The sequence below is a fragment of the Thrips palmi genome, unplaced genomic scaffold (assembly GCF_012932325.1).
Source record: "Thrips palmi isolate BJ-2018 unplaced genomic scaffold, TpBJ-2018v1 HiC_scaffold_5, whole genome shotgun sequence".
Classification (NCBI taxonomy): domain Eukaryota; kingdom Metazoa; phylum Arthropoda; class Insecta; order Thysanoptera; family Thripidae; genus Thrips; species Thrips palmi.
The window spans coordinates 9,526,138-9,553,597 of record NW_023144632.1 but is presented as its reverse complement, the minus strand read 5'-3'; the positions used below and the strand labels follow the sequence as shown (position 1 = coordinate 9,553,597).

The following is a 27,460-nucleotide window of genomic DNA, read 5'->3' as shown; positions in this document are numbered from 1 at the left end:
AGCTCATCCACCTCGTAGTTTTCTTAAAATGGATCACTTTTAGGTTTTGTTTTTACCCTTTCTTCTTCTTCGTTTGAAAAACTCGAGCCGTAGTATCTCAAGCTCCTACGGAGCTTTCTCTTCGTAGCCGCAATACAATCAAAAAGCATAGCATAATGATTGCACGACTAAGGTTTAGTGGACTGTTACCTATGATGAAAGTATCTCAGAGACTTGCAATCATTGTCTTCATACAAATACGAACCAATTTCTCAGATGAGGACAGATTTGTATCGTACACTCCTGTGAAATATCGCAGCATCGTAAATTCAGGGTGTCGCACGCCGCCGAGTGTGAGTCCTGTCTTGTTGCGAGACGAACAAAGCACCGCTTTTGACATGCAGATGGTTTGGTTCTCCAACGGGTTCCGCAAGGCCGTGGGCCGGGAGGTACCGGCGCGGCTCCTTGCGGTGCTGAGAAGAGCAAGGCCCTCAGGCCGGCCAGATATCGGCAGATGTAACAGGCAACGATGCGGTGGCGTGCGCCAAAGACTGGGTGCTGCAGTCTGATCCCGAACAGTGCTTCCGGCGCTCGGTCTCTCTCACGCTCATTGGACGAGCCGCTGGGTGTGCCTGAGCGGCAAAGGACTGTTCGGAATCTGCCTGCTGGTGCTTCCTTTGCTCACGGGGTGTGGCATACGGCTTACGGTGTGTGGACGGCAGTGGGCCACATGGACGTTGCCTGCTGAGGCATGCGGGCGCATGCGCGAAGCGAGTCAACCGGTTGGAACCGAGTCGGACTCGGAAAGGAACGGCTGAGTGGCCGGCTCGTCGCCGCGGCCATTATCTGATGAATGAAAGGCCGAGCAAGCGGATAGAACCGAGCCGGGCCCACTGGCCCCGCCAGGCCCGCCAGCCTGCGCATAGGGGCTGCGTGCGACCCGGCGTCGTGGCCAGCCGGCCCTGCCGCGCCAGCAGGAGCGACAGAGACTGCCAGCAAGGTCAAAGCCGCAGGCCGTAGGCAACCTGCGTCCACATCTCCCAGCAGCAACAGCCTCCTCCACGTGCTCCCCGCGGCGTTCGCGTCCCCACGTCTTGCTGGAAAGCCTGACATAGTTTTCCACAACGACGACGCGAAACCGAGTCTGCCGCAACACACGCCCGCCCATTCCTCGGATCAGCCTTAATCGAGCCACACGTCTCACACTCACCCTTCGTCTTCTTCACTTTTGTTTTGGCTTATTTGACTGCAGTTTTCGAACCTGCTGGAAATAGTTATGAGCAGGCTGGACTGCAAATATAGTCAAATAGAAAGTTGTCACTTGACTGGATGAGTGAGCAGCAGCTGCCAAACGGTGGAGGTGGGCCGAGGTGGACGGTGTTCGCTGACTCCGAAGAGGTTCTGGTTCCAACGGCAGCGTTTCGGGACCAGCGCGCACAGCGGCGGCGCCCTCCCACAGCGGCCTGCAAACAATCGCCCGTGGTCCGCGCCGACTGCATGCACTAAGGACAGCGTGTGGTTGCGGCAGTACAAGCCAACCCCAACTCACGGACATTCAACCGATCAGCTAAATTTTGAATTTGCAGAGAATCCCCCGATCGGTGGGAACGATGTCTTACTCTTCGTCATCATAGTTCTTAATTAGCCCGCTCCTCCAGCGGAGGCGGCTGTTCGCACCCACCGTGTGCCGAGCGTGGCGGCGTCGCAGAGGTCTGGCCGGGCCACTGCAAGTGTCGGGCAGTCGCCTGGTGCGGCGACGAGGCGGAGAGGGGAGGGGCGGGGCGGGGCGCGCGGCGGGCAACCGTGCTTGCTTGACTATGCTCGGCAGTCCGGGCGGGAGGTTCGGCGGGCGACACGGCGAAGCACGCGAAGCCGCCAAGACAGACAGTCCGACCGCACCGCGCCGCGCGCCGCAACAAACAAAACTCGAACCGCGGAACTGCGACCGGCAGTAGTGACGCGCGCGAACGGGGCCCCTTAAAAGCAAAACTTAAGAGCCTTTCCCTCGCGAAAACGACTGTGAGTGATGTAGCTGTGTAGTGGCTGAGTCAATGTCGTGTGTCCATGTGAGTGAGTCGCAGTGTGCTTGTGTAGTGCTTGGCCGCTTGGCCGCTTCATCGCGGAAATGCTTGACAGGAATGGAGTGGGCGGCGACACGACGCGCCGCGATGCCGCACTGCTATCTGCGGCCTGTGATTTCACCGACGCCTTATCAGGCCGCCGTCGGCCCGTCGGCCCGTCGCTTCATTTTGTCCGCTTGCTAGTGCTGCAGCAGTCAGCCGGTGGCCCAGTTCCATCCGCGGTGACCGCGGCGCCGGCCGGCGTCCGGGACCACGCCGACGATGCGGCGATGGCGTCCACCTGACCTAGCGACTGGGAAGCGTGCACAAAGTGCAAGGTGATGCTCCGGGAGTAGCGGCCAGCTCTGCACCTGCAAGCTTTCAACAGGATAGTGCAATGTCGCTACGCTACAGAGTAGTCTAGTCTACGATTCGAAGAATCGGAGACGCGGTCTGACTGGCAGTGTCTGCGCAGTGTGCACGATGAGAGACTCTGCTCGGCGAAAGACGTCGGTTTTAAGGGCGTACGGGTGGCAAAATTTTTTTTTCGGCATTTGATAGTGTTGGGTGTGTTTTCTAATCCTGCCGAGCGGTTTTCCTCTGTGACGCTTAGTTTGGGCGTAACGATGCCTACAAGTTCGAAAATTGTGCGTTTTTCGCCATTTTCGGACCCAGGTTCCTGGAGAACCAATGGGAGGAGCATAGTGAAATTGCGCATGCTTGTAGAAGACAACCACAGGTATGATGTAAAGAAATTTCGCGGTGATCGGGTTCAAGGGAAGACTCCTGGAACGCCTTGAAAATGGACAGTTTTGTGAAGTGCGCAGCGACTAAACTACAAGAGTGAGGAGGTTGAAAAACCTTTACCTCACAGCCACGACTTTCCTCTATTGATTGCAAAAAGTTCCAAGTCGCTGGAACAAACGGTTCATCCAGAACCTGGGTCCGAAAATCAAGTATATTTGCTGTCGTTTCAACAGGAGAGAGAGACAAGCGATGTCTTGTCTTTCTCGCATCGACTTGTTTCCGAAGCAGCCCCCGCTGCAGGTAGCCAGCCGGGGAACAAAGCGAGCCCCAGACCCTCGCCGCCGCGTGCCGTCTGGGACCGGACTGCAGCCAGTGCGGAGCCATCTCCAACTTTTGCAAAACGGGAGGTCAAAGCTTCGGTCAAAATTGTCGCAGGACTATTTTTCAAAGTACCATTGGAACCGCGATTTTGCGAGAAAACCATTTCTGTCCGATTGGACGCTGAAAAACGGGCCGTTCAAAAAATTTCAGTCTGGGGTTGAGGGTCAATAAATCCTCTTGTCACCATCCTCGCTTCGGTGCGACGAGCCGCCGGCAGTGAATGAGGCCCTCGACACAATAGACAGGGGGCGACTACCTGGCCTAGTCCAGAGAGTCAAATTTCTAACGCGTCGCTTGACATGTTTGCAACGATGACCAATGCACGCGGGACAAAATTCTGGATCTATTCATGCAAAATTTGAATTCGAGCGATCATTTTGACGAAGCAGGACAAACTGCATTTCACACCTACACTGAAATGTGAACCGTTTCGTGACAAGCATTTTGGTAGCGTTGTCAAAAATTGTCATTTTACTATGAACACGGACTTAGAAAAATTACAGCCGATTGGCCGGACAAGCAAAACTGCTCGGCTGCTCATCGGAGCCCAGCTCCGGAGGCGAGTTGCCGTTGCCCCTCTCCGGTCGGGGGGCAATAAAAGCTATTGTGCTGTAGTGTCTGCGTGGCCCTGCCTGACCTGGCTGCAGTCTGGCGACGCCTGACGGGGCCAACGCTTATTCGGAAAAGCCTTCTCGAAATGGACCGCCACCCTTACGTCCTTAAAGTGTGCCTTCAGTTAGCACCAGTGATCCTCGAGTCGCTCCGTGCCTCAGCCGCCCCTTCTCACGTGTCTCCATTGCACCGGCCGAGCCGAGCCAACCGATGGCGAGAGACGAGCGGTACTGCGTTGCCGGCGTGCGTTGGGGGCGTGCGTTGACGGCGTGCGTTGACGGCGTTCATTGGCGGCGTGCATTATCAGCGTGCGTTGACGGCACGCGTTGACGGCGTGTTTTGACCGCGTGCGTTGACGGCGTGCATTATCAGCGTGCGTTGGGGGCGTGCGTTGACGGCGTGCGTCGACGGCGTTCATTGGCGGCGTGCGTTGGCAGCGTGCGTTGACGGCGTACGTTGTCGGCGTGCGTTAACGACGAGCGTTGACGGCGTGCGTTGACTGCGTGCGTTGACTGCGTGCGTTGACTGCGTGCGTTGACTGCGTGCGTTGACTGCGTGCGTTGACTGCGTGCGTTGACTGCGTGCGTTGACTGCGTGCGTTGACTGCGTGCGTTGACGGCGTGCATCCGCAAGGCGCGCGCCACCACCCACGTGCAGAGTGCAGAGCGATTCCGCAACGGCCCCGTCGCTGTGGCTGTGCTCCCGTCGCGACGAAACTCTGTGCGAAATGAGAGGTCAACCGAAAGCAAAGCGAGGCAAAGCAACAATCTGTAGTGGGCATCGCGTGGCAGTGCTGGCCCCAACAGTGTCGTGCCCGCCGCGGCGCGTGGCGTGGAGCGTGGCGTGCGCATGCCCTGGCTAGCCGGCTGCTTTTCCAAATAGTGATCTCATCGCTGTCTCCCTCGCACTCACCGGGGTGTTCCTTAAGCGTGCGAGAAAGAGAGCTACGAAACCGTGGCCACTGCATTGCCCTTCCAGCGCGCGCAGATAACGGTTATCACCCGATAATTCCGCAGGGCGCAGGGCTACCATGGTGGGGCCGCTCGGCCAGGTGGGCGCCGCGCCGGTCGGTCCGACGTGCCCTGCCCTCCGCGGCGCTGGCGGCGCTCAACATTGCGTGCAAGCGCGCTCGCCGCGCCGCGCCACACCGCGTCCGGACACAGCTGTGGTCTAGGGCACTCTAGGGTTACCGCCCATTCTTGTGGCCCCTGCCTGGCTGCAGCTCGCCGCGGCTGGCCGTGCCGGCGGTGAACACCGCGGCGCCACGGACGGCGGCGTACCTGCAGGCCGACGGAAGCGGCGGAAGCACGCGGCTCGCAGCTCCGACTTTGTAGTGGAACAACGACCGGCCCGGCGACCTGCGTGCCGACAGACAGCCACTTTGCGTCGTGTTTCAGAAACGCTGGAGTGAGGTTATGAGCTGCCTGGCGGCACAGTACGTAAAACCGATTGCCGTTTTATGGCGACAGACTCGCTGAAAGAAGTTAATCTTGTCGTGGGTGGCTGAAACCGGTGACACCGTGACGACATAATTCTTCTTTCAGGCTGACTGATTTCGGGCGGTGGCTGTCTGTCTTGCACTGGCGGGTCGTTGTCCCGAAGGGATGCACCCGTGTGAAGCATTTCCGGACGCCTAGTCCGCGCTCTCGCCTTACTTGTCCCGGCCGCGCATTGCCGTGCGCTCCAATGCACACGCACGGCGACGCACGGTGCGTGCGTGGAGGCCGCGACACCGTGAGCGAGCAGCGTGCCGCCGCAGGCGAACAGAGGCTCTGTCTCTCGCACTCACGGGCATCATTGCTGTAGAGCGAGAGAGACGGAGCCAGCCAGCTGTGTGTGGTGAGCAGTGACGTCCGCGCTGCTAAACCCGCTCATGACGTAACCTGACCTCAAGGTGGGCCGGAGCCTGCCGCCTGCGGCCCGATTCCACACAGCATCGCTCTGTCTCCCTCGCACCCAAAGCGGACGTGCCGCGAGTGCAAGAGAGACGCCACTTGCGTGCTGGCCGGCAGGTGGGCATTAGGTGCAGGGATTAGGCACCACGCCGTCCGCGCCGCGAGTACAGCACGGCCGCCTCCAGGTCTGCGTCGAGCTCGCGGCTCTCCAGGTCCAGGAGGCGGGCTGGCACCCCTGGCACGGCAACCACGTGAGCAGAGCGGATCGGACGCGTCCATGACCCTGCAGCTCGCAGCCCTCTATCCTCACGGCGTCAGCCGCAGCCAGACGATCGAGTTGACCAGCTGACTTGGCGGTTCCGCTCCTCGCCGCCCCGCCGCCCCGCCGCCTCACCGCGCTAGCCGTGAGGCCGAGCCGTTTATGTAAATAGAGTCGCACGGCTTCGGCTGGAGCGGCCGAGGCCTCTACGCTGGGCGTCTAGCCTGGGCGTCTAGCCTGGGCCTCTAGCCTGGGCCTCTATCCCGGGCCTCTAGCCCGGGCCTTTAGCCTGAGATTGTAGCCTGGGCGTCTAGGCTGGGCGTCTGGCCGGGGCGTCTAGTCTAGCCTGGGCCTCTAGCCTGGGCCTCTAGCCTGGGCCTCTAGCCTGGGCCTCTAGCAGGGGCATCTAGCCCAGGCTAGCCCACGTTAGCCTGGGCCGGCCGGCGAGGCTCGGACCGGCCACGCGAGCCTGCGCGGCCAGCGCGAGTAAAGCTTGTCTTCTGTGTTCGTTTGTCGGCCCAGGTGGGCCCAGGCGGGCCTAGGTGGGGCCGCGTGCCGCGCAGAGTCCTAGAGCGTGGCCACGCCTACCGTGTGTCCTTACCGATACCTGCAGCCGGCCGAGGCGCAGCGCAGCCAAGGACGCGCCGCGCTGCCGCGCTTCCGTGCCGCCTTTCATCACCGCGACAAAACTCTTTTACGAGCGTGCCCCGCGGTGCCCCGCGCCCTCGGACTCTTCCTCGGACTCGTCCTCGTCCTCCAGGCGGTGCGTGGGCGCCGTGGGCGCCAAGGCATCGCCAAGGCATCGCCAAGGCATCGCCAAGGCATCGCCAAGGCATCGCCAAGGCATCGCCTACACTCTAAATGTAGGGTGCCCAGCAACTGGGCGCCTTTGTCGCCCGCCCCACTTTTTAGGGTGCCAAATGTCGCCCAGTTTCTGGGCACCTTTGTCGCCCAGTCTCGGGGTGGACAAATCATACAGTAACCGACCCTCTCCCATGGTAGAGCATGCTCAGGTGTCTAGATCCTGGGCGACTAAGGTGCCTAGATTCTGGGCACCTTCGGCACCTCATTTTGCTGCTGAGCCATGGGTGAAGGCAGGTTTCTTAATGGTTGTCCACCCCGAGACTGAGTGACAAAGGTGCCCAGGAACTGGGCGACATTTGGCACCCTAAAAAGTGGGGCGGGCGACAAAGGCGCCCAGTTGCTGGGCACCCTACATTTAGAGTGTAGGCATCGCCACAGTGCCAAGGCAGGTGGCTTCCTCGGGGCTGGCTTTACTGGTTTGCCGCGCACCGCCTTGCCGCCGCGGCCGCGCGGTGCCGCACTGTGTGTGTGCGACTCGCGGCCTCGCGTGGGCGGGCCAGGAGGAGGCGCGTCCGCCGAAGGCTTTGTGTGTGTGCGTGCGCTGTCGAGTGTGTGAGTGTATGCACTGCTGTGTTTCCCGCGCCGGCCCTAGGATCACATTCGCAAGCTAGGCGCGCAAACAGTGCGGTGCCGGCGGTGCCGGCGTTCGGCGCGGAACTGCAGCCACACTATCGGCTGGTGTGTGTGGTTGTGTGTGTGCCGACATTGCCTGGCCTGCTTATCGGCTCGGATTAACTCCACCGGGTCGCAGCATTCTCCGCGCTCTTCCCCGCCGACGGTGGCGGCGACGCGGCGACTCGTCCCGACCATCCTCGCGCGGCAGGCTGCTGCGGCTGGTGCTGGTACTGTATGGGTAATGGCGGTTTGGCGGTGGTTCGGCGGCGACGCGGCCAAGCTGTGACTGGCGGCCTGGCGGTCCCCCGGTACACACGCTCTTCGATAAGACGGGCCAGCCAGCCCAGGACAGCCGCGCTGTCACGAGTGGCGCTGGATCAGGTGACGGCTCCTCTGACTCGCCGCGCCTCCGACAGAATTCTTTTGTCAACCGTGCGTACCCTTGGCACTTGACAGCCTTTGCATCCTTCTCGGCAGTCAGGCGGCTCCTTCGGCAGCCTTTCGCAGTCCTCGTGGTCCCATCGGCGGTCCCTTCGGCAGTCCGTGCGGCCGCTTCAGCACGTCCTGGCCTGTCCTGGCCGCGGCCGGCGGCCGGCCACAACATAACGCAGCTAAGAGCACGGCGCGCCGTGGCGGTCGCCGAAAGGAAGTGCCCCATTGGCCTCAACCACCTCCCCGCCGCCCGCCGCGGCCCGCCGCCACGGGGAGGACGCCGTCGACGCCGTGCGGCCGCGTCACGCGGAGCTCGAGTAACCCCGAGCACTCCGGCCCTGCCGCCAGCTCAACAAGTCTGAGAGCGCGGAAAAGAGACGGAATCCGACAACACGACAATGGGGCCAGAGACATGTTTGGAGTCGGTGCGCTCTGCGTCGCTCTGCGTGTCGCGAGGCTCGTAGCGCCACGACCCGGATGTAGGTCAGGGTCGCCGGCCGGCCGGCAGGGCAGGGCCCAAACTTGATTGAGTCGATGGGCAGCAGATATCTGGCGCCGCCTCGCTGCCGCCTGCCGCTCGCCCCGCGCATGTCGATGAACTGCGGCTAACGGTCGAGTCTGGTCGGGTCTGGTCGCGTCGCAGGTTCCGTTCCTCCTCCAAGAGGAGCACCGCTAATTCCGGCCCGCCTCGCAGCGCGGCGCAGCGCGCCCAGGGCCCAGAATCTAGAGCAATTAGTGAGTGCAGCTGGGCTGCTTGGCCGCACTGGCGCTGCGTCACCAGGACCCCCAGGAGTGCACCTGACCGCCGCGGCAGTGGGCGCTCGACGGGATGCTCCGCCGCGGGGCGCTTATCGACGGGGAGGTGCCCGGCCTGGTGCATGGCGACGCGACGCTGCTCCTGCGGGCCCAGGGTTGCTGCGTGGCGCAGGCAGGGTTCATTCCGTTTGCGACATCGCTCGGATTTCGCCACGCAATGCGGCGCGCCGAGGCGGTGGACGCTAGTACGCCAGTTAGCACCCGGATAGTGCCATTAAAGGCATTAGTGCCTGCGGGCCGCCGCCGGGGACCCTTGGGCCTCGCGGGGCGCGCGGGGCGGGGCGGGCAGGGGCGGGGCACGTGCGGGGCGGGCGCAGACGAGTCGCACCTACGGGGGAAAATAGACCACGGCCGCGAAAATCGCCCAACGCGCTCGAGACGACACTGGTAAATCGTGCAGAAATAGCGGAGCGGCCGGATTGTGTAGCATTTCTGGTAATAGGGCAGGATACATTGATTGCCTGACCCTTCGTGCCTCGTCGGCAGGGCCCTGACCGATCCTGACTTATTCAGTGCTGTCCCTGTTTCAGACGCGGCGATGGCTCCGGGACGGGGGCCCCCCGCGGGGCCGGCCGGGCTGGGCGCGATGGCGGTGCTGCTGCCGCTCGCCTGCCTGGGCTGCCTCGCGATAGCGGAGGCCGCCGCCACAACGCCGGCGCCAGGTATTGTCCCCGGAATCGGAAATCGGATCTGCATCCAAAAAGGACAAACGTGCTTCCGCGCGACTGCGAATGAGAACGACCTTTTTTCCCCACTTTGCAGTGCCGAAATGCAAGCAGCCCCCGCTGGCGGGCAACTGCACCACCTACCTCCACAAGTGGTACTACGACGGCGACGTGTGCCGCACCTTCACCTACGGCGGATGCAACGGCAACCTCAACAGGTTCAACACTGAGTACGAGTGCCTCGCGGCCTGCGCGCCGGGCCGTAAGTTGGAGCTTGGAACCTTGTGAGCCGCCACGGCGCGCCACAGCCGTGTTCGGTCCCGTGGCCAGCGTGCTCACGCCGTCACGATGCTTTCGCGCTGTCCGCAGACACGCTGCCGCCATACATGATTTCCACGACCACCACGCCAGCGCCCCGCGGCGTCAACGCCTCCACGACGCCCAAGCGGCCGGGCACCACCAAGAGGCCGCCGCCGACGGAGCCGCCGGTGCCGCTGGCGGACCGCGGCCATGAGCTCACGTTCGCGGAGACGGGCCGCCAGAAGGTGTTCATGATGACGCGCGGCGACGCCTTCATCCAGGTGGACGACCACCGCATCCCCACGTTCCAGCTCAGGTAATGACGTTCTGTCTCTCTCGCGCCCACACGGGATGCCACGCCCCACCGATGCGAGAGAGGCAGGTTGGCAAATGCAATGTGCTTCCAGGCTGTGCCGCGAGATTTCGTTCCAGTTCCGCACGCGGCTGCCGCACGGGCTGCTGGTGTACCACTCCGTCAAGAACAGACCCGGCGGCCTGGAGCCCTACGCGCTCTACGTCATCGTGGAGAAGGGCCAGCTCAAGGTGGTGCACGTCATCGGGAAGCACTCCACGTCCGTGACCGTCGGCGAGGGTGCGTGCCGCGGCGTGCCGTTCGCCTCCGTCAGCGCCTCCAGCAAGTGCTTCGGGATTCTGACTGTACCATGCCCACAGGCCTGAACCGGGACACGTGGCACACCGTGCTGGTGCGCATCGACGTGCCCAACTCGCGGCTCCTGGCGTCGGTGGACAACCGCACGGCCGAGGCCAGCATCCTGGGGCTCACGCCCGGCTACGGCGTCACCACCGACCTGCCGTCCGTCGTGCTCATCGGAGGTGAGGAGGAGGAAGAGGGCCTCTAGGGCGTCGACGAAACAGGGAGGGACTGCACGGTAGGCCAGAAGACCGGTGGAGGCGGCCGAAATTCTAGACGCGTTCTGACCTCTATAGTCACTAAGTAGGACTCGAACCAAACGTGTGACCCTACCGATGGATTCCTCGTCTGGAGAGCAATCCATTGGTGCGGTCACACGCTCGGTTTGAGTCCTGTTTAGCGACTCTGGAGCTCAAAATCCGTCCAGAGTTTTGGACGCCTGCGCCGCCTGTGGACTAACACTCGGCTTGCGCAGGTCTGAGCCCCGAAGAGAAGCTGCACGGCGTCAAGTACATCATCGAGTCCTTCATGGGCTGCATCAAGGACATGCGGCTGAGCGCAGGCAAGAGCAGCAGCGAGCTGGAGCCCATCAGGCCCCTGGTGGCCAGCAAGCACGACAACGTCCTGGAGGGTTGCATCAACAAGTGCGTCGGGCTGCTCGGCTGTGACGACGGGGCCCTGCAGGGGGGCGAGGGGCAAGGCAGGACAATGACAGTCTTCTGGTTGCAGGTGCCGCACGCGGGACAACCTGTGCTTCGTGGGCAGCCACTGCATCAACCACTACCAGGACGTGTCGTGTGACTGCTACGGCACCGAGTACGAGGGCGAGCGCTGCGACATCTACAGTGAGTTGCAGCAACCTGTGAGTCAGCCTGGTCCCGCCCTTCGAGAATATGACCGTGTCCTTGTTGCAGCGGCGACGGTGCTGACGCTCAGGGGATCATCCTTCGTGTCGTACCGCATCTACGACTGGAAGGACAGAGTGCATTCCAACGTCAACAGAATCAGCTTGTTTTTCAAGGTGACTTTAAACACTTCTCCAGCCGTCTTTTCGGAGCGGAGCGTTCTGAAGCAGGTCCTCTCGATTCGATTCGATTCCAGACCCGGTTCGACGACTCGGCCCTGTTCTACGCGAGCGGCGAGACGGACCGCCACCACCACATCGCCGCCTCCATCGTCAACGGCTCGGTCGTGGTGGAGATGGACTTCTGGGCGGGCCCGGCCATCGTCACGGACATGAAGACCATCGTGACCAACAACCACTGGCACAACCTGACCATCTACCACGCGCGCGACCGCGTGCACATCTCGCTGGGTGCCGAGAAGAAGGAGATCTCGCTGCCGGGCACGCAGCACTACCTGCAGATCGACCCCGAGATCTACATCGGCGGCGGCCCCGAGCTCAACAAGAAGCGCGGTGAGTACGCACTGTAACCACTACGGCACACTCCATGAGTGCGAGAGAGACAGAGCGAGAAGTGCGGGCGGCGGAATAGCTCGGCTGGCCCTGCAGTTTGCTAACTCTCTTGTCCGTCTTGCCGCCAGGCCTCCTGTCCAACAACAACTTCGCCGGCTCCCTCAAGTACGTCTTCTTCAACGACGTCTCCATCCTCTACGAGCTCAAGAAGGGCAACCCCAAGGTGCACTACATCGGCGTGCTGGCCCCGGAGTTCTACGAGGCGGACGTGGAGATCATCCCGCTCACGTTCCCCTTCCCGTCGTCGCACATCTGGTGGCCCGCCAGCAACGTGCACAACAACCTGTCCCTCTCCTTCGAGTTCAAGAGCTACCGCAGCATGGCCGTGCTCGTGTCCTCCAACGTGACCACCGCGTCCGGCACCGGCTACATGGAGGTGAGGTGTCGCCGTCCCAGGGAAAAGGAAACACAAAGGCGCGCGCTGATACTGTTTTCGGTCGCAGGTGCGCGTCGTCAACGACCAGATCCGCCTGGAGCTCATCCCGGAGATCGGCAAGAACGTGACGCACCTCACCACCGTGACGTTCGACTCGCGGGCCAACTGGCACAACGTGAGTGCGCCCCGGAGTGCGTGGAGCAGCGCACGGTGGATTTGCCAGAAGACCGGTGGAGGCGGTCAAAATCCCGGAAGGGTTTCGAGCTCCAGAGTAGCTAAATGGGACTCGAACCGAAAGTGTGACCCCACCAATGGAATGCTCCCCGAACGAGGAATCCATTGGTGGGGTCACACGTTTGGTTCGAGCGTATCATGTGTATAGCGACTCTTGAGTTCAAACGCGTCTCTGGTTTTGGCCGCCTGTGCCGGTCTGCCGGCCCACTGTGGAGCGCAGCGCTGCAGGCATGCTGCAGGCCACCCCGACCGCGCTGACCGGCTGCCGCTGTGCTTGCAGGTGGACCTGACGTACTCCAAGGGGGAGGTGCGGCTGACGGTGGACTACCGCAACAAGCAGTCGCAGCTGTTCGGCCTCGAGTTCACCATGGGCGACCGCGTCATCATCGGCAGCGCGCTGGGCAGCAAGGCCAACACGGGCCTGGTGGGCTGCATGCGCCAGGTGGTGGTGAACGGCGTGCCGCTGGAGCCGCGCTACGTGGTGCGCACCAAGCACACCGTGGGCACCGTGTCGCTCGACAACTGCCAGCTGGTGGACCCCTGCACGCGGCCCAACGCCTGCGAGCACGGCGGCAAGTGCTCCGTCAAGGACGACCGCGTTACGTGCGACTGCAAGGGCACGGGCTACATCGGCAAGAACTGCCACTTCGGTGAGGGGAACCAGGGAAACCGCCGTCTTGCCTCAGGCCACTGGCCACGGCCGCGCGGCTAACCGGTGAAGGCGGCCAAAATTCTGGACGCGTTTTGAGCGTAAAGAGTTTTGGCCGCCGGCGCCGATCTTCTGGCCCACAGTGTGGCTGTCAAGGCACCACGCTGACGCACTTGGTCTTCCTGCAGCCGAGTTCCGCAAGACCTGCGAGGAGCTGGCGCTGCTGGGCTACACCAAGCCGGACGTGTACCTCATCGACATCGACGGCAACGGCCGCTTCCCGCCCGCCCACGTCAAGTGCGAGTTCCAGTCGCTGGAGGACGCCACCAAGACCATCGTGGAGCACAATCTGCCCAGCCAAGTGGTGGGTGGCCGTGCTGGCTGACTTAGTTTGCTGCTCGCCTTAGTTTGGGAGCAGTCTTGACGCAAGTTTGTTGAAAAAGTGGAAAACGAGATGAATCAATTTTGCACGACTGTTGGCAGGACGTGCGAGGCGCATCCGAGTCGGACTTCAGCTTCACCATCAAGTACCGCGAGTTCACGTCCGAGATGCTGCAGGAGCTCATCTCGCACTCGCTGTACTGCTCGCAGTACATCAAGTACGACTGCTACAAGGCCCCGCTCGAGCTGCACTCGGCCACGTGGTTCGTGTCCTCGGCGCGCAACGGCACGGTGGACTACCTGGGCAACGTGAAGCGGGGCTCGTGCCCCTGCTCGGCCAACCGGACGTGCGTGGACCCCGACCTGTCGTGCAACTGCGACGTGACGGAGAGCAAGTGGCACTCGGACGAGGGCTTCTTCGCCACGCCGTCCTCGCTCGGCATCACCGAGATGGTGTTCCTGCAGCAGAAGGACCTGGACGAGGACGCGCTGGGCAGGATCACCCTGGGCCCGCTCGAGTGCGTCGAGACGAGTGAGTTTCTTGCTTCGCACCGCAGTGGATTTGCCAGAAGACCGGTGGAGGCGGCCAAAACTCGAGACGCTTTTTGAGCTCCAGAAGTCGCGAACAGGATTCGAGCCGAACGTGCGACCCCACCAATGGATTCCTCGTTTGGAGAGCAATCCATTGGTGGGGTTACACGGGTGGTTCGAGTCCCATTTAGAGACCCTAGAGCTTAGGATTTGGACCGCCTCGACCGGGCATTGCTGGAGGCGTCGCTGGAGAGTGATCCGTTTGTCCCAGACACGCAGACGTACGTGGTGACGTTCACGACCAGCCAGTCGTACATCGAGGTGCCGGGCTGGCGCAAGGGCGACATCGCCTTCAGCTTCAGGACCACGGGGGAGAACGCCATCCTGCTGTACCAGCCGCCCATCCGCCCGCACCTGCCCTCCTTCATGGTGGCACTCACCAGCGGTCAGTGTCCCGCTGTTCTTCGGTTTGGCGTTACTGCTTTCGATCAAAACTGGGGGCTGCACTGTTAAAATCGATCGGAATGCTACCATATTGTTTAGAAAAAATTATATTTATGTCCAGAGCACTAAAATTCCGATACGTGAATAGTAATTTTCCAATCTGTTTGGGCTTTTTGCTTCATGGGCTGAAAATGTGCATGAAAAATCCTACACATTTATAGGAAATACCAAAATAATTGATAATGCGATTGTTTTTGTGTTGTGCAGACTTTAAGCTCACGTTCAACTTCACGCTGAACACGGGCCGGTCCCGCGAGCTGGAGATCAAGTCGCAGCGCCGCCTCAACTCGGGCGAGTGGCAGAAGATCTGGATCGACTACAACGAGCACCACGTCCGCTTCATGATCAACACCGACTACCAGATGGTGGACCTGCTGCCCGAGGAGGAGTTCGGCCCGTTCGAGGGGAGCATGTTCATTGGCGGCGCCACCGAGTGAGTCCTGCACCTTGCTTTCCGTGCCCAGCCCGAAATGGGCCTGAAAAACGGTCTGCCCGTGGACTAAACGCGGGCACAGCTGTCAAAGCATAGGTCCAAATTTCCGTTGCCATGCCCACGCAGACTAAAACAGAGCTAGAAGCGGCAGCAAGACCGCTTAAAAACAACCTTATTGTCCTTTTAACAAGTAACACTTTATTTCAAAACAACCAGTGCTACCCTTCTCAGGATGTGGCAAGAAGGCCCGAGCAGCAGGCTGACCGCCCCCCGCTTCTCCTTGCAGGGACTTGCTGAAGAAGAGCTCCATCTCGCAGGGCCTGATCGGCTGCTTCCGCGGCCTGGTCGTCAACGGCGAGGTGCTGGACATCTACTCGTACATGAGCGTGCACCTCAGCGAGATCATCAAGGACTGCAAGCCGAGCTGCGACCCCAACCCGTGCAAGAACGGCGCCCAGTGCAAGGAGCTGTGGTCCACCTTCAAGTGCGTCTGCGAGAACCCCTGGGCCTACATCGGCCAGCACTGCGAGACGAGTGAGTTAACCCTCTAACTTTTGACAAGTGTGTACTTTTTTGCTATATTTATCTTTGTTTTCATTTTTGAGATATCAACGTGAACGCCATGACCATGGTCCGCATGGAGACGTACATGAACAAGAACTTCTTGTTCAACAACACCGACCCGGAGAAGAAGCTCCTCAAGAGCATGCTCAAGGAGAACATCCTCCTCAACGTGCGCACGTACGACGCCAATTCGCTGCTGCTGTACGCCAACGACCACCTCAACAACTTCGTGCACCTCTTCATCCAGAACAAGAAGAACCTGGTGTTCCTCTTCAACTCGGGCAACGAAATCAGGCGCATGTCCGTGCAGTACCCAGGTGGGGCCCTAGCGATGCCTGTTTTCTGAGTGCTGATTTCGAACACTGCTTTCACTCAGCCTCTCTCGAACTCGTGAGGCGCAGGGGTGCGAGAGAGACAGGGCGACAAAGCGCTGTCGGATTAAGGCTGGCCTCTACTGAGATGTGCGCTTCGTTTGCGACGCAGGACTCAACAGCGGCAAGTCGGTGCAGATCGCCATCATCCGCAAGGGCGGCGACGTGACCCTGCACGTCAACGACAGGAACACGACGATCCACGCGCCGAACGTGCTGCTCACCGAGTACCGCCACAAGCCCTGGATCAACGCCGAGAAGGGTGAGTGGGGGCGACGCCGCATGGCGCTACCACTGGAAGTCTGCCCCGCTGACGTGTCGCTCCTTTCCCACAGAGGTGCTGGCGCCGCAGCGGCCGCCCGCCCCGCCCACCGACTACTTCCAGATGAAGCTGGGCGGCATGCAGGACGAGACCCTGCTCCGCGTCAACCCGGAGGCGCACCAGCTCACCGGCTTCATCGGCTGCCTGCGCGGCTTCAAGATCGGCAACACACTGTACGACCTGCAGGCCAACGCCACCAACCCCATCGGTAGGCCAGGAGCAAACACCGCCCTCCCGCGGCAAAGAGACGAAATCGCCACGCTCGGCCTCCGGTTCTGGTTCCAGACATCGTGGCGCCGGCCGGAGTCATCCCGGGCTGCCGCATGAAGTGCGACGACGAGCCCTGCAAGCACCAGGGCATCTGCATCGAGGACTTCGCCAAGGGGGAGAGCTCGTGCAACTGCGAGCACACGTCCTACTACGGCGAGTTCTGTGGCCAAGGTGCGTGCACGCATGCGGGGAAGCGAAAAGTTTAAGTTCGACAAGCGCCCGGAGGCAATGGCAGCCGAATGGCATACGTTCATGTGTAGTCTAGCCCTTAGTGGCAATGGTAATGTGAGGGTAGGCCGCGCGCTGGAGTTGGCCAGGGCTGTGCGGCGTGGTGCCTACCCTGCCGTCTGCAGGCGCTCAGGGGCGAGGTAGGCCACGCGCCGTGCAGCCGCACTGGGCGGGGTGCCTACCCTGCTGTCTGCAGGCGCTAAGGGGTGAGGTAGGCCACGCGCCGTGCAGTCGCACTAGGCGTAGTGCCTACCCTGCAATCTGCAGGCGCTCAGGGGCGAGGTAGGCCACGCGCCGTGCAGCCGCACTAGGCGGGGTGCCTACCCTGCCGTCTGCATTACCATTACCACTACGGGCTAGACCACACATGATCGTAGGCGTTCCTGGCGGACACTGCTGACTGGGCCTGAGTGCCGAACGCTGAGCGCTGATTTCTGCCTACAGAGAAAGGTGCCGACTTCGGCGGCGAGTCCGTGCTGCTGCGCAACTTCACGGTGGAGGGCGAGGTGAACCAGGTGAAGGTGCAGCTGGCCTTCTCCTCCAACGACGCGCGGCACCGCAGCACCGCGCTGCTGCTGATCCAGACCGAGACCCGCCGCAGCTACTACCTGCTGGTGGCCATCTCGGCCGAGGGCGAGCTCATCTTCGAGGAGGACCGGGAGGGCACCGCCACATCCATCGGCGCCCGGATCAAGGACCGCAACTTCCTGAACGGCGCGCGCCACTCGCTGTACTACAAGCGCGTCGACCAGTCCGCGACACTGCTGGTGGGTCCGCGGGTCGGCGGCGCTGCCGGCACGTCCGTCAGGTCAAGAAGCTGACCGTGTTGTTGTTGCGCAGATTGACCGCGAGCCCGTGGCGCTGCAGCCCATCTCGGTGCTGAGCTACACCGAGGACAAGGACGCCAGCCCCAGGGTGAGCGACGCGGTGCACATCGGCGGCCTCAAGACCAGCGACCCGCGCTTCGGTGCCTACACGTCGTACAGCGGCTGCCTGTCTAGTGAGTGTTCATGTTTGAAGCAGCGCACAGTGGGCCACAAGACCGGTGGAGGTGGCCAGAGTCGCTAAATCGGGCCCAAAACGAACGCGTGACCCCACCAATGGATTCCTCTTTCGGAGAGCAATCGATTGCATTGCGGAGGTCACACATTCCTTTCGAGTCCCATTTAGCTCAAAACACGTTTAGAATTGGCCGCCTCAACCGATCTTCTGGCCCACTGTGCGGTGGGGTGACGCGCACATGCCAACGAGCTGCCCTCTCAAAGCACCCTGCCTCTCCAGACGTGTTCGTCGAGGTGAACCACCAAATGATGAAGCCGGTGGACGAGTACATGGCCTTCATCAAGAACGGCTCGGAGAAGGTGCTGGTCATCTCGCCGTCAGGTGTCCGCAGCGCGCAGTGCGCCAACTTCGACCTGATCCACAAGCCGCGGCCCAGCCCGTCGCTCAACAGCAGCCTGGTCAGCGTGGTGAGTCCTCAGCCCCAGCGGCACCAGCCCTCGGTCGCGGCCATCCGTGCCGTGGGCTGTCCGTCATGAGCACGAGGGGCATGACTTGGCGTCACGTGGCTTGTGGACGCGGCCAGCGCGTGACGCCGTCCGACGGACTGTCCGTGTTGCAGGGCCGGGACAAGGCGTGGGTGGAGGACTCGCCGAGCCGGGTGCCGTACAAGTCGCAGTACTCCGTGCCGTCCACCGTGGAGGAGGGCTTCGGCAAGAGTGAGTCACGGCCTTCTTTACCGCCGTCGATGGACAGTTGGCGAGAAAACAGTCTGACACAAGGACGACTTTGACTTTCTGTCCTTTCTTACGCACCTCCCCGTTGCAGTCGCCTTCATCGTGCTCACGTCCATCTTCGCGCTGGTGATGCTGGGCGTGGCGTGGGACGTGTACCGGACGCAGCGCAACTACCGGCGCCGCAAGGAGGCCGAGGAGGCTGCGGCCATGCTGTGGCACAAGCCGCCGCCGCTGCTGCCACCCACCGCGCCGTCGCCCTACAAGGCCCGCCAGCAGCAGCAGCAGCAGAATGGGTCGGCCTCCAAGCCGCTGCTCAAGGGCGAGCCGCCCAGCGCCGTGCACGTGGCGCCGCCCGTCGTGCCGCAGCAGAACGGCCGCCAGATCCGCTTCCAGGGTGAGTCTCGACGTCGCAACCTCTCCACGGCCACCAGGACGCACGGTGGATTTGCCAGAAGACCGGTGGAGGCGGTCATAATTCCAGACGCGTTTTGAGCTCCAGTGTCGCTAAATAGGACTCGAACCGACCGCGTGACCCCACCAATGGATTGCTCTTCGAACGAGGAATCCATTGGTGGGGTCACACGTTCGGTTCGAGTCCTTATTTAGCGACTCTGCAGGTCAGAACGCGTTTTGAGTTTCAACCGCCTCCACCGGTCTTCTGGCCCACTGTGGGAGGGCCTTGCCCTTCTGCGCACCCTCCGGGCGCCAGGCTGATTTCCAACAGCGCGCCGCCGTTCGGTTCGGATATCAGTCCTCAGCCGATAGCCGCGGCGATACCCCGCAGCGGGAGGGCGTTGGCGATACCCCGCGCGCCGAGGCCCCGACGCGGGGTATCGCCGCGGCCTGGCAGGTGCTGGCTGTGGCTGGGACGGGCGCCGTCGCCGTCCCGGCCCGTCCCGCTAGGGGCTGGCGACGGCCGATAAGGCGAGGCGCGAGGCGTCACATCGGGCCGTGTATATTGCATTGCGATCGCAGTGGCGCAGCAATGCCGCAATGCACGAGGCGCTGCTTTCATTTCCGAGGCGGGGCTTATGTTGCCAGCAGCATGTCGCATTATTTCCCCCCGCGGCCTGATCGTGTTTTATTGCCAGCTCTGTCCCCCCCCCCCCTTTTCTCCCCGCCACTGACTCGTTGGGTTTTGCAGGTTTTCCAGGCTTTCCGACAGGGCCGCAGACAGCTCGGGGGATCTCGGACGGCCCTCGCCAGTGTTGGTTTAAACTTCTTCTTGTCTGTTTTTAAGCTAAACCATTTTTGTGTTGAGCTGCAGTAGTGTAGATGGCCGCAATGCACCAGTGTTTAATGAACGTCCCTCTGTAGCCGCGCTACGTCCCGCGCCCCGCGTCTCCATGCCGTTTTAATAATGGGGCTAGAGTCGGCGCTAGGGTCCCTGACAACGTTTCCATGTGCTCGGCACAGTCACCGCCCAGTCACCGCGGAAATGCGCCGAGCGAAATGAGAATCCCAGACCGTGGAATCGGTGCCACAGTGAAAAGGCTGATTTGACAGCTTGTCTTCCAATGACGTCCCACGTCCCGGACTGGATGCGTCCCGTCAAGGTTCCCCACCGCGAGTGGGCCCCGCCCCCGCATCAAGCCCTCCATGCTGGGCGCGCTGTGAGTGCAGCAGACCAGAATCCAATCTTGTCTCCCATTGAGAAATGGCGAGGGGGTATGCGCTCTCCGAACCTGTGTACCGACTATTACGCTATTACGCTCTATTACGCCACAAATTAGTCGGAATTTAGCTAAAAACGGCCTAAAACACACCAAAATTGATAAAATTTTGACAATTTCGGCTATTACGCGACTATTACGCGTATTATTACGCGTGCTATTACAGATAGAGTGAACTGACTATTACGCGAGTGCATACCCCCTCGAGAAATGGTATCGCAAATATTACCCGCCAGGAACTTTTCTCCGCTGTTACCTTGCGGAGGCTTAGAGAAAAGGGTCGCTTTCCGGTCAGTTTCTGCACCGTTGCCGTTGAAGGGTGTATCACTGTAGGTCTGCATTCAAGACAAAAATGTTTTTTCCATACCGTCCCTCACGGCACGCGTACGCACTCGCACAACTTCTGCCGAGCGTTTCAACTGTGACTGTTCGGCCTGGGCAGCCCGTGCGCACCGAAAAGTTTTCAAGGAGTCTAGGCGTCTAGAGCGACGCAGTGACGCTAGCGCGCGCTAGCATGGCCGAGGGGTCGGCAACTCATATATTACTTCGTACGCGGTGGCTATATTACCCGTATATTACCTGTATATTACCATATATTACTTGCATATTACCACAATTTCGCCTCTATAATACCCCTATATTACTATATATTACTTTGTATTACTTTATATTACACATATATTACCTATATTACTGGTAATATACGTATACTCCCTCGTACACGGCCAAGAGAAGTTGCCGACCCCTCGAGCATGGCGCTAGCGAGGTCGGCACGTGGAGGTAGAGTGCCACGTGGATGGTAGAGTGGCCACCAGGCCGTCGTGCTTGTCCAGGAGTCGCACAGTTTCCAACAGTGTACCTGAACCGCATTCCATTCTCCATTTGGCTTTGCCTGGACGCTTCTCTACGTTCGACATAGATAAACACCAACGACCCAAACCTTTTGCAGCGACACGACTTAAAGTAGTTTCATAGCTAAAGGGTCTAGTCAAGTGCACAACTGTTACCACTGACAAACCGACTGAAAATAATCAGCAATTATTTTTAAAAAAGCACCTTGGTGCTAAAGCCACTTTTCAGGGCTTTAAAACATTTTTAGAATTTTTTGTTTTGTATTATGTATTATGTAATAGCAATTATATATAGGCGAAAAAGTTCTGCACTTGACTAGGTTTTGTCCTGACGAGAACCTCCAAACACGAAAATGGCGGAGCTAGTAAAAAATATTATGACAGTCTAACGACGGCCAAAATCATTCCCTCAAATTATCAAGACGTTTTAGATCGCGAAAATAAAAATTGACGTACAAAAACACATTGTTTGTGTAGATATTGTGTCTTCAGAAGAGACTGCGAGTTGGGGCCGTCAGGTTGGCAATGCTACTCGGTCCCAGGTAGCCCCGCTCTTTCGTATTTAATGGACTTTCCGAAGCACAAATTTCTCTTGCTCTTTTAGGAATAACCCCATATAATATCCGTTCTTACGTTCCACGACTCTTGGTCAAGTTATTGCTGAGAAATAATTACATAGCAGCTTGTATTCCGTCCGAGTGGTTTGAGTGCGCGCGCCACTAGCGCTGCGGCGCCGACCGGAAGGACCCGGCGCCATTGCCGCCGATCGGACCCGCTTTTGGCTCTTTAAATACAAATATTTCTCTTAAAAGCACATGAAGGAGTACTTTCATTTAGACCGTCGCGTTCCTCATGAAATTATGAACCCGCCGATTAGTTTTTTGGATACTTTTCACCGTATACAAACTGAAAGATATGAAATTTTCGGGGCCCTTCCGCGGCTCTCCCGTAAGGTCCCATGTTAAAATACCCAAACTTTAACTCTAAATATCTTGCAAACTAATGCATGAACGATACTTTTCGAACACACCAACGTGTAGCGGAGGTTCTCGTGAACAGTTTGGTATAAAAATATACACCCTTTCACCGTATGGCCCGTTCCACCTCGCGGTAGCTTTTCACCGTTTCACCCGCCAGCCTTTTTGTCACAATAAGCTGTGGACCAAAATGAAAGAACCTCAAACAAAGGGCCCTGCACTCACCCAGCACTCAGGGGGAAAAAGCCACTGTGCTTTTTGCATTTTTGTTTTACAAAAGGAAATATCACTGCGAGAGCAGTCGCAAACCTATATTGCGAGCCGACGGCTCATCGGCTGGAATCGTACAATGCAATAATGGATTTGGCCACCTTTTTTCCTGTCTGCTGCGAGTGCACGGCCCATCTCGACGCGACATCGCGGACTAATGGCGCCACGCCCCTCGTTTGCTTTTCGCAGAGGACCGCACGGACAGGGAGCTGCAGTGGGAGCCCCTGAGCGAGGAAGAGAACAAGCTGCTGGACCAGGTGAGTGACGCCAGCCCCGCCAGCCCCGCCTCTTCTCTCTCTGGCTCGCACACGCCGTGGACGCCACCCAGGACGCCCCCGGGGTCCACCAGCTCCACCCCCACCCCCGCCCCCGATCGGGACCCCCAGGACCCCCAGGACCCCCAGGGCCCCGTGGACCCCCAGGCCCAGGACCCCCTAGCGCGCTCGGCGCTGAGTCGCCTCATGGACTACTGGACGTGGCCGCGGCCGTCTGCAGAGCAGCCCGACGAGGCGCTGCTGTTCTGACAGCAGGCAGTGGTGCCAACCCGAAGGCGCGCCCCGCTGCCCGCCGCGTTCCGCGAGGGCCCAGCTTGGGGCCCAGGCGGCCGAGGCCCGGCCGAGCCTGCAGGTTGGCAACCCTGACGGCCTCACAGCCTCACGGCTCGGGGCGGCGCGGCCATGGCGCGGGCACGGCACTGCTGCTGCGGCAAGAAACCAATGCCGGCTTCCTCACTTTCCAGTCGCTGAAAGAACTTTCGATCAGTCTCGGGAGCCACGGGAGCGTTAGCTCGGAAGAAGGGGCGGTCGTGGCCCGGGCTGGGGCCCGCCAGGAGGACCCGCCCGCCAGCGCGCAGCCGCTGCCGGTCAAGATCTCGAGGGGCGCGCCCATCTCCTCCACCAGCGAAGTCACCCTCAACTCGCTGTACGACTGAGCGCGCAGTGCTGCGCTGTGCTGCCCAGTGCGACCAACCGACCGGAAAAAAAGAGAGGGGTGCACTCCAACCGTCAACTTTTTGTTTTGTCGTGTCCCCTCTCGAACTCGAATCTGAATGTATTGTTCTCGGCGCTCCGTTCGTTCCGCGGGCCGAGGCACCGAGGCTGAGGGCGCTGGAGGGCCCTAGAGGGCCTCGTTGGGCATCCGCATGCGGCCGCAACGGGGTTTGCCGATGCTGATTGCTCTTGGCTGGTGCACCCCTCGCAGCAGAGACGAGTGCAACAGGGTAGTCTGGATTAGTGCATCTTTTTCTTCATCAGGGAAACTGTTGCATCGTCTCTTCCATTTTGGAAGTTGCAGTCGAGCCAAAAGATTGTGTTCCTTTTCCTATCACTCATAGTTCCTTCTCATCGACTGGCATGTACTTACTTTTTTAAGATCTGATATCAAAGTGAAACTTAGTTGCGTTACATTCTCTAGTCAGCCTTAGAAAACGGTCTAGTCTTGCGGTATTCGCAGTATTCTCATGTACTCCAACCTTGGTACGAAACCCTCAGTACCATTTAAATGTTAGTCTATTATTGTACATTATAACGATTTATGTGCTGATGCACGTAAAAACCAAATGATTGCTGGTTATATCAGTATTTACGTTTTTATAGCTTTATTTTCTTCCAGTGATCTGTGAATGTTGTCATCCGAGTACTTTCATTATCTGGTTGTATTATTTCACTAGCTTAATATGCATGTGCTGTTATGAAAACTAGTCAGAACACTTACAACTAGAAATAACGTTTTCTCTTTCTCTCTTGACAGTCATTTTTTTTCTTGATTTTGGAGATAGTGTATACCGTCTGTGAAGTGTGCGTTGAATTATACGTCACGATTCCACAATGGTGATCCTATTTCTTCTCCCGAAAAAAAATCCTCAGTGTGGGACCTTCCTTTTTCCCTTTAGAAGTAGAGCAAAAGCACACAGTCTCACGGCGTCGCTTTCTATGGAACTGTCTTGATGATCAGCCAAGAGTACAGGGAAGTCAGAACAGCGTCAACATGCCTTTCAAAATGAGAGCTGTCATTCAATTCGGTCCGCAACGACGGGACAGACTTAATGGCGACTCGATTTCGAGCGCGGAGCGCGCCCTTGGCGCAAGCTCTCGGCGCACTCGGCGCGCTGCAAACTCATTATTCCGAACGCCAGATTCCTCTCTGGAGCGCACTGAGGAGGCCGCAGCCTCGCACAGCCTCTCGCAGCCCACATCCCGGCGAAGCCTCGCGAGCCGCACAAAGACCAATCCGATTCCACCTCAATCACTGCAGCGTGCCAGCGCGCGCAGCGGGTCGGCCAGACTGCGCCCACAAATGGGGTTGTTATCACGCGGCGCGGAGCCACGTGGGGCCCACGCGGACTAGGCCTGCGCGGCCCGCGCGCCCCGCGCCATCCTCTCGTTATAATGAAACACTGCGCCGTTCCCGAATCCCCCAATCCCAACGCATGCACCGGCGACTCTAAGCCACAAATGGCATCAAAGGTGGTGAGCTGCGCAGCTGCGCCGCGCAAGCAACATCGGCGAAAGCCTTTAACGACTCGCTCTGTGTGCACAGGGGTTGCCGGGGGGGCTCGATTTGCGGAACAAGTTTCCGCCCATACACGAGGACGATCACGACTCTGAAGAAGTCTCAGGTGCGTACAGTGACACCGCGACACGCGGCGCCCCAGACATTCTTCTCAATGTTTGCTTTGTGCTGCAGAGCCCGCCGACCCGGACGACGCTCTCACGGACGACGAGCCGGACGAGGGAGGGGCGCGCGCGGGGCTGCCCGGGCTGGCCCAGCGCCCCGTGCAGGCCTTCCCCTCGCGCAGCGCAGGCCCGCAGCGCCCGCTCGCCCCCATGCCCGTGTACCTCGCCGACAACGTGCGGACGTTCGCCAACCCCATCAGCTACCTGGGCGGCCCCCGGCTGCTGTCCAACAGCACCGCCCCCCGCACAAGCAAGGAGTCCGTGCTCTCCCTGGACTAGGCCCCGATGCTGCCCTCTCCCTCCCCCTCCCCCGAACAATGCATGCACACCGTGGCGTTGCAAGAACGCGCCGAGCACGCGGGCGGTTTAGTGATACAGTGGTGTGTTTTGTCTAGTCTCCAATTAGTGATTTTGTTGCACTCGGTCTGCCACCTTGTCGGAAGACTTCAGCGGTGTAAAACTTTGTAAATATATTGATAGAGAATGCACCGTTAAAGACTGTTCTAATGTAGATTATATGTTTCCATTTACTCGTCTTGAAATATGTTGAAGTGTGTGCCTTATTTAGAAATTGTGTCAACTGTCACCGGTTGTTGTACATATGTATGGTAGTTTTTGATGTTTTGAACTCGCCTTAAAAATTGGCGCAGAAAATTTGTAGTGTTTCCCAGATGACGCGTGCATTTTGGAGCTTCCAAGACAGCAAGTAGTGTACCATTTCCAAGATGATCTGCGTTGAGAGATGCCGCGTTCCGTAATTTATGACTTGTTAGTAATAATAGCGGTCAGACTTGGTCGAAACTTATGCTAGTCGCTTCTACATGCATTGAAGCTTAACCAGTTTATCAAAAAAATAGTTTGCATCGAAATACGCAGCTCACTTTGTACCATTGAAAGTGATTTTTACGTGTCTTTGTATGGATACTTATTCTTCCTCTCATTCTTGTAAAATATCACTGGTAAAATTAAAGCGTAGTTTTAAGCTTCATTTAAGCACTCAACTACGCTTAATCGCCTTACGCCCTTCTTCAAGCGTACAACTACGTTTCAAGGCAATTTCTACCCCCCCTCTCGCATTTACATTGGACGAAAGGAGTGCATTACACCTTAGTTTTACCAGTGATTCTAAATCAGTTTTAAATTTATTTCTTAAATGTAGAATATATATTTTAAGTAGCTTCTCGCAGGATTTTCGTTTCTCATACGTGTAAAAAAAAGACGTTGGTTAGGCGAATACACTGACTGACCTTTGGACAGTGAACCCGTTTCAATAAGCAGCGAAACAAACTTCTCTTTTGCTTCTACAGACTGTGATTGTTGGTGTGAAAAGTCCGAAGGGGTTGGTTTAGCGTAGCCCTAACGAACTCTTCGCAAGCCCCCAAGCCAAGAATCACTATGTCGAAAGATGAGAAATACGCCGCTGACAACGAGACTCAAGTTGGCCGACGATCTGTCGACGCATTCGCCTCTGCAACTTCCATTTTCTTTTCCACCGTTAGCGTGACGAGTTTGGGCACAATTTTAATTATGATAAGACATGGACGAACGACTACTTCTGTTGGCTGTGCGTGCTCAAAACGTTGTCTGATACTAATAAAGTATTTTGTGAAGCTTCGTCTTGTTTACCGATGTCTGGGGACTCTGAGAGCGGAGGCGAAAAGAGAAAGAAAAGACCAGGAATTCCTTGTTGACAAGGAATTGCGTTATTGTTGGTCCAGACGACGCGACCGGAGCGGCCCACGCGCCGGCCTCTGCAGGCTGAGGAGCCTTCACCCCCCCCCCCCCAAATTCTCTCTTTCTCTCTCTCTCTCTCTCACTCATGGGGAGTCCTGAGTCCTCTGAAGGAAGAGGAGAGAGTTAGAGAGAGAGAGAGAGGGGGGGGGGGATGAGGAGGAGAGAGAAATCGCTCGCTATAATCCCCTTTCCCGAATCGCAAAGTTTGCCGGACAACAAGTGGCCAGCACAACGGGCGGCAAGACACTCGAACAAAAGCAGGGGAGAATGTTGCACGCCACTGAAGAGGAGCCTCTCAAACTTTACCTTGATCCTGAAACTCCAGGAACAAAAGCATCGTACCTGTGATGGAAAATGAAGCAACTACCCCGTCGGAGAGGCGGCATTCCGTCCGGCGGTCCACCATGTTGATTAAATCAACAAAATTGCCGCCAGGATGGAGTATATTGGCATTCAAACAAATATCCGAGAGGTTGACAACTCGCAAATTACCCCTATACCGGCTGCATATTATTTGTATCACACCCGCATATTAGCGTTAAAATACAGAAATGTCACAAAAAAAACTCGCACGAAAAGGTTATACATGAAAAATCAGACAACGGTTCCCCACGAACCGCACATGTTACAGTAGTCCTTGGTAGGCCAGGCCCGTTGTGAGTCGACAAAACGCGTGTCGCGTAAATCAAAATGTGAACTAAAAATTTTATGGTATCGCGGAAGTTCGATAATTTATTTGAAAGGAAGAGTACTCGTTAGAGTATTATCCTCTGACTTCACCAAAAAAGGTGGAAAATGGGGTCCTGCCCGGTCCTGCCACTCTCCCACGTGTCGGGAAGGCCACCTGTAGTGAACCACCCCTCCCCTTTTTAGGGGGCGGGAGAGTGCCCACCTGATAACGGGACAGGCTTCACCATGCTATCTACC

The 27,460-nt window shown here is 58.7% G+C and overlaps 1 protein-coding gene across 3 annotated transcripts; it reads left to right on the top strand.

Moving 5' to 3' along the window:
• Nucleotides 1-1,818: 1,818 nt before the first annotated feature.
• On the top strand, nucleotides 1,819-26,409 carry LOC117650428 (contactin-associated protein-like 5). 3 transcript variants are annotated; one of them, XM_034393852.1, is made up of 30 exons: nucleotides 1,819-2,045; nucleotides 9,191-9,322; nucleotides 9,423-9,587; nucleotides 9,695-9,941; nucleotides 10,033-10,217; nucleotides 10,298-10,459; nucleotides 10,753-10,921; nucleotides 11,007-11,122; nucleotides 11,192-11,298; nucleotides 11,379-11,694; nucleotides 11,823-12,130; nucleotides 12,198-12,305; nucleotides 12,645-13,014; nucleotides 13,202-13,377; nucleotides 13,497-13,926; nucleotides 14,197-14,370; nucleotides 14,637-14,862; nucleotides 15,149-15,396; nucleotides 15,468-15,743; nucleotides 15,910-16,059; nucleotides 16,133-16,327; nucleotides 16,405-16,560; nucleotides 17,062-17,384; nucleotides 17,458-17,617; nucleotides 17,899-18,086; nucleotides 18,239-18,335; nucleotides 18,445-18,747; nucleotides 22,314-22,381; nucleotides 24,663-24,741; nucleotides 24,810-26,409. In XM_034393852.1, exons 2-30 carry the CDS (start codon nucleotides 9,199-9,201, stop codon nucleotides 25,076-25,078), a joined length of 5,895 nt encoding a protein of 1,964 aa, XP_034249743.1. In that variant the 5' UTR covers nucleotides 1,819-2,045; nucleotides 9,191-9,198; the 3' UTR covers nucleotides 25,079-26,409. The 3 variants fall into 3 exon arrangements, with proteins under 3 accessions (XP_034249743.1, XP_034249744.1, XP_034249745.1); XM_034393853.1 differs by lacking the exons at nucleotides 1,819-2,045; nucleotides 24,663-24,741; nucleotides 24,810-26,409 and adding an exon at nucleotides 22,864-23,951; XM_034393854.1 differs by lacking the exons at nucleotides 1,819-2,045; nucleotides 24,663-24,741; nucleotides 24,810-26,409 and adding an exon at nucleotides 19,498-19,560 and having other exon boundaries at nucleotides 22,314-22,378.
• The last annotated feature ends 1,051 nt before the right edge of the window (nucleotides 26,410-27,460 follow it).

Bases quoted from the DNA above. Each gene is read 5' to 3' on its own strand.
- LOC117650428 (XM_034393852.1), top strand. From the start codon at position 9,199: ATGGCTCCGGGACGGGGGCCCCCCGCGGGGCCGGCCGGGCTGGGCGCG. The intron at 14,863-15,148 runs GTGAGTCCTGCA...TTCTCCTTGCAG, and splicing joins TTCATTGGCGGCGCCACCGA to GGACTTGCTGAAGAAGAGCT. The intron at 16,328-16,404 runs GTAGGCCAGGAG...TTCTGGTTCCAG, and splicing joins CAACGCCACCAACCCCATCG to ACATCGTGGCGCCGGCCGGA.